Consider the following 6,000-nt stretch of genomic DNA (forward strand, 5'->3'; position numbering starts at 1 on the left):
CAAATTCGCAAAGCTTTACCGAGAATTTATATTTATTTACATACAAAATTTATTTGATTTATACATATTCATTAGGAAATTATCGGCAGTTTATTTCATCAATTAAAAATTAAATGCCCACGGATAATTACGGATGATAAATTTTATTCGTCAAAGCGACTGTAAATGTGTTTCTCAACTTTATGTAATAATTTTATAAATAAAGGATATTTAATGATCGTTCAATCACGAGTAATTTTATGATGATTTAATTTACTATTTTAATATTTATTTCAAATAAAAATATAAAGGTAAACGATAGAATTAGAGTAGTAGAAAGATGTTCTTTTTATACTTTTTATTAGCCGCTCCTTGAACTATCAGCTGATTTTTCTCGGATTCGAGCTCGGGTCTTTCCTTCGCAACGACTATTCCTAGAAGCTGATCGTCCAGACCGACCGGAGTGATCATGAAGTTCAACAGAGTCACTTTCACCACCACTTCCGGCAAATAGTGTGGATTTCGCAATTTCGTAGTAATGTAAAATCTACGAAAATCACACATTCTACCATCAAAATTTGTAATTTATAAATGAATCTCTCAAATGCGTGAAATTCCCTTACGGAAATTTAGTACTGCAAATTTAGTACTCCAAATAATTATTTATTTACAAAAAATCCTAATTTATAAAAAATTTATAAAAAATCCAAATAAATATTTATTTATTTTGAGTATTAAAAGCATCAAGAGACAGTGCTGATAAATTGACAAAAAACAATTTATATCAAATCTATTCCTGCTTATCAAATTTCTTATCATTTTAAATTCAGATCTTATTGAAACAAAATAAAATGTAAATAAACAATGTGATTTATAAATTATGGATTTCAAATCACAGTAGCCAACGTGTCAAGAGTGGAATGTAAAATTCAAGCGATGAGACTCACCGAAACTTGTCGGAATACTCGATGACGCTGTCGCCGATCTTGATGCATAGCGCGCCGCCGGATCTGAAGGTCTGCTTCATCAGCAACGGCTCCAGGGCCGCCTCCAGCTCCTCTCCGATGTTCTCCAGCAGCACCGGCTGCCCGAACTGCACGGCGTTCTCCAGGATCCTCATGTAGTCCGGCTGCGTCAGTCGGACGACGTGCAGATTCGACGCCTTCTCCATGTTCTTCACCCACTTGTTCGCCTGGCCCTGCGGGTCGATCATGAGCGGCCAGCGGCGCGAGTTCGTGATGATTATGGCGTTGTCGATGGAGAACAGGTCGCTCGGCAGGCCGAATATGTTCCAGCTGCGGATGAGCACCGGATCGCCCAGCACTTGCGTGAGCTGGAAATCCTGGGTGCAGACGACCTTCAGACTGGTGCAGAACTTCACCCACTCCTCCACTTGCCGCTGCCGATACTGCATCGTGAAGACACCGAGATAGGCCACCACGCTGGAGCTGATCAGGATGTCGCCCGTTAATCTGTAGTAGCCTTCCCCGAGCGATCTGCCAGTAACCACGAGGGTTTCAAGTCATTTCGGCCATTAATTATTAAGATTGCAAACCATCGATAAATAAAGCAAAAATTGGCAAATATAAAAAAGATAGAAATCAAAATAGAAGGCAAAATGTAGGTGGATACAATATTAATTTAAATGATGGAGACTACGTATTAAATCGTCTAAATGGTTTTGATTCTATCAGAAAAAGAAAAAAAAAGAGATCGAATATAGCAAAGTAACAATAAAATATCGTACTTTGCGGCCTCGGACCATCTGATGTACTCGCCACCGAGACCCCCGATCAGCTCCTCGGCCCTCCTCAGCTTCTCCTCGCACTCCTTCACCTCGTCGGTCATCGCCTGGTACTCCATCCTTCGTTGCGCCAGCAGAGTCTCCAATCTGGCCAATCTCTCGCGCACCTCCTGCAGCAGGTTCCTCTTCAGCGTCAGCTGCTCCATCGCCCCGGAGTAGTCGGCCTCGGCCTTCGCCAGGGCCTGCTTCTTCGGCGCCACCACCTTGGCGACCTTGTCGTACTCCTCTAGGGCGAACACCCAGCGGCAGAGGCCCTCGCAGGCGGTCGACACCTGCCGGATACGCTCCGGATCGAAATTCGGATTCGTCAGGATCGTCGTGCGGATCTTGTTCATGATGCGCTCCGGGATGTTGTCCTTGTCGTAGTTCAGCAGCGACTCCAGAAACTTTAAATCGCCGAGAACGCGGAGCGACGGCTTCCAGTAATCGTCCACCGGACCCACCTTCTCCGGCTTCACGTCCTGCACGATTTTCGAAGGGGTTCTTGAGCAAAGAGCAATCAGATTTGAAGCGGAATTTGATAGCTCATTATTACACACTGCATATTATAAAATATTATAATATTTATATATGTGTTACGAATTTGTATATTATAAATCTGGCACGTTAATGATATACCTACGTTAATGATAAATTCAATTAGGTGCTACATAAATATGTATTTTATGTATTAATATTTATGCGTTATTATACTCATGCAAGTTGGAAACTAAATATCGTTTGACGTCGATTAATTTTCTGTTTTTGCCAACGAGCAAAGTACACATTTGCATATTGTTTACTTCACAATTATTTAATAAACCTTCAGTATGCAAATCGCTTCCATGACCAGTCGCACGCCGGCCGGCGGACGTTTCATGGACTTGACGATCTGGATGTCCTGCGGAGTCAGGGTGTTCAGAGCGGCATTCGCTGCGTCCAGGATCGGCATCACTTCCTGAAGATTCGCGTCGCACTCGGCGCGGATCTCTTTGGCTCCCGCGGCGACGACCTAATGCAGCGCGTAAATTATAATTAATCCTTATAAATCCCTCTAGTTTAATATATTTATTTATTTATATATATTTATAATATATATAAATTACAATATATTTATAATATATTTATTTATTCATTCATAAATTTATTTATTTATAACTATGATTATATTTATATTGCTGTATGTACTCCTATTAATATCGGTTTTACGGTATCTTGAATCTCCTCTCTCGTGAGATAGAAGCTTTCTTTACCGTATAAAACCGTCAGGATGTCATAAAATATTTTACCTATATTATCTATATTATATAACAAAAAGTATCTGTACAACGAGAATCATACATAAAGTAAACATTTTTTTTCACATACAATTCACGTTAACAAAATATACATACAAAATTATTTCTTAATATAATCTTTTATTTTTACAACATATTTGTGTTACAGTTCACAAGTCTTCTGATTTTGTCTGTGAAGGTTTTTGACTGCCTTCGAAGCCACATATGCACTACGTCCATAACTTTCTCGTCACTAAATATTCCGCCGGCAACGCAGAGCTCTTCTTAATGATTTAAACAAATGGAAATTAAAAAGAGTAAAGTCGGGACTGTAGGCTAGATGTAGAAGAAATTCAAATTTCAGTTGTCTTAAAGTTTTAATCCAAAAACCTTCTAAACGGAATCAGAAGATTGTAGATCGTTACAAAATGTGTTGCAAAATTAAATGATTATATTGAGAAATTATTTTGTATGTATATTTTGCTAAGGTGTATATGGGAAAAAAATAAATTTACTTTGTTTTTTTATTTTCCGTCGTATATGAATTAAAAATTAATTTATAATAATTGTCGCATATAAATTAAAAAATTAATTATTCATTTAATATTGTGGTGTGCATATTTTAATTTAGTCTTAAACTGTATGCTCTTTATATAAAAATTTAATTTAATCTTAAACTGCTGCATGTTTATATAAAATGCTCTTTATTTAAAATGGAGAAAAAACATAGGAGAAAACTGATTCCTAAGGAGTAAAAACAACGTAGCATTTTAATGAGTCTTTTAGTGAAACAAACAGACACAAACATTTTATCCTTCTTAGTATACGTATTAAGATTGTAAGTAACAAAAACAGAACAATACTTGTGTCAACCAAATGGAGAGCACTCAATACTGTTTTGACTACAGTTATAACAATTTATTTTGCAAACATTGTTGTTTCATAAAAATTAAATTTTATATAAAATATAGATAAATTTACGAGTTCGCTTTTTTTCATCCTTATTTGCATTCAAATCAATTAATTTATTTTCACGTCTTATACTTTAATCTTTAGCTTTTAAAATAACGTTTTATCCGCGTTCCTGTATTTCTTCTCAACAATACAAATTTATATAAAGATATAAAATGTAATGAAGGTACTCTCCAGATGAAATACTCAAGTTAAAAGTATAATAATACGTATAATAAAAATATAATATATATAAGTATAATAATAAACATTGTTATACTTTTGATTTCCGACCGACTCACATACGTGATCTCATAATATTGTAGTTTTATTTTTTTATTGTCAGAATTGGCTTGCAAACTTTTAAATACTTATCATTTATTATTTCAGTTTTAGTATTTATCATTTTAAATTATGACATCTTTATTGGTATTATTTACGTTATTAATAATTTTACGTTTTTGACACGATTGGAAATTGTAGATACTGAAGAAGCGAACATCTCTATATCACTGCTATACCATTCCAACCACGGAAACTGTTACAAATTTTGGATTGGGCAATCTGAGAGTGATTCAACCTCAGTCCTTCCGTTAGCGTTTGATCACAGTTAACTTTGCTAAAAATGACTCAAAGTGGAACCGAAACGTTCGAATAAAGTTGAAATAATAAACTTTAATATTCTGTCTTAATTGAAAATTTGCACTCTACCACGCTGTTATTCTTATTAGCCCTTTCTAGATTCTTAAATTATTTGTCTTTCTATTAACGAGTAGTAATAAAATAGACGCAGGAAAGAGGAGAAATCTAAAGTGACACTATTTGCCCCCCCTTCTCATAGGTTTCTGGTCAATATGTTGTTATTTTATCATTGTGAATAAGACATCTATCAGTTAAACATTCATCATTTTTGTCTTAAAAGTGTAAATCATCAATAGTGGTCAAAATATAATGTCGAAGTAAAGTGTTCTTGCTAACAAAAGGTAAATTAGCGTGTTTCATTTACAATCGTGTTAATAATGATCACGTAATATTGTATAATTTTAACTTAAAAAAATTTTTTCTCAAACAGAGAACCAGGTGTGTTATCGTAATATTACATATATACATATGTGTAATTATAATTTTGTGGTTTACGTTTTATTATTAAACGTTAGTAATAACAATGTCTTTTTAGAAACATGAATTGTGATCATGAAAAAGAGCAAACTGATTGTTTTTGTTAAAAATTAATAAACGCATAAAAAATCTTCAAAGATTAATTTCAATATTTTATGTTTTATTGTCCACATGTTACAATGTCATAAACTAAAGAAGAAATAAGTCTAACTATCTACTATACTAACTAATAAACTAACTACTAATGTAATATATGTATATGTATATGCAGAATATTATACCAAACATATTATACCAAACATATTATACCAAAATTACATATTATACCAAACATATTATACCAAAATTACATATTATACCAAAAATGTAACTTCAAATATTTCATACACTTTACTATATAATTTTCTATACTACTTTATGAGAAGTATCGTTTTTCAATTTTGACTTTAAAAGGCTCAGAACTAGATAATGTTGTGTCGAATATCAATTTTATTTTATCTAATTCAACACTTTTATTAACCTTGAATATGAATGTTCGGATCAATGTTGCTACTATGACTTTCGTACACATCATTCCGTATTTCATACCTGCAATTTAATAATTATATAAATCAATTTATCATGATACTTTATACTTTATTGATGCCTACCTATACAGTTTCTTGGTCCATCACTAAACGGGAAATAAGAAAACTCATGACAATCCTTTATTCTTTCTGGGAGAAATCTATCAGGATCAAACACAAATGGGTTTGGCCAATACTTTTCGTCTCGATGTATTTTTATAATTGGTATAAAAATATCTGCACTTTTTGGTATAACAACCTCTCCTAAAACATGTATTTTTGTATTAAAAGATTATTGCAACAAAAATATAGTGGCCATAAATAA

The 6,000-nt window shown here is 33.8% G+C and overlaps 1 protein-coding gene and 1 long non-coding RNA gene across 2 annotated transcripts in view; both read right to left on the minus strand.

Moving 5' to 3' along the window:
* The window catches only part of LOC105454532 (dynein heavy chain 7, axonemal-like), a 43,411-nt gene that overhangs the window by 8,083 nt on the left and 29,328 nt on the right, over positions 1-6,000 (minus strand). The window contains exons 25-28 of the mRNA XM_011697205.1: positions 2,586-2,774; positions 1,727-2,244; positions 927-1,475; positions 335-526 (exon numbers count right to left, since the gene is read on the minus strand). Coding sequence (XP_011695507.1) covers positions 335-526; positions 927-1,475; positions 1,727-2,244; positions 2,586-2,774 — 1,448 coding nt within the window. The remainder of the gene's footprint in view (positions 1-334; positions 527-926; positions 1,476-1,726; positions 2,245-2,585; positions 2,775-6,000) is intronic.
* LOC105454445 overlaps positions 5,443-6,000 on the minus strand; it is a 2,814-nt gene continuing 2,256 nt past the window's right edge. The window contains exons 2-3 of the long non-coding RNA XR_974997.1: positions 5,760-5,939; positions 5,443-5,697 (exon numbers count right to left, since the gene is read on the minus strand). This is a non-coding gene — a long non-coding RNA (uncharacterized LOC105454445). The remainder of the gene's footprint in view (positions 5,698-5,759; positions 5,940-6,000) is intronic.

Source organism: Wasmannia auropunctata, unplaced genomic scaffold, assembly GCF_000956235.1.
Source record: "Wasmannia auropunctata unplaced genomic scaffold, wasmannia.A_1.0 LD335985.1, whole genome shotgun sequence".
NCBI lineage: Eukaryota > Metazoa > Arthropoda > Insecta > Hymenoptera > Formicidae > Wasmannia > Wasmannia auropunctata.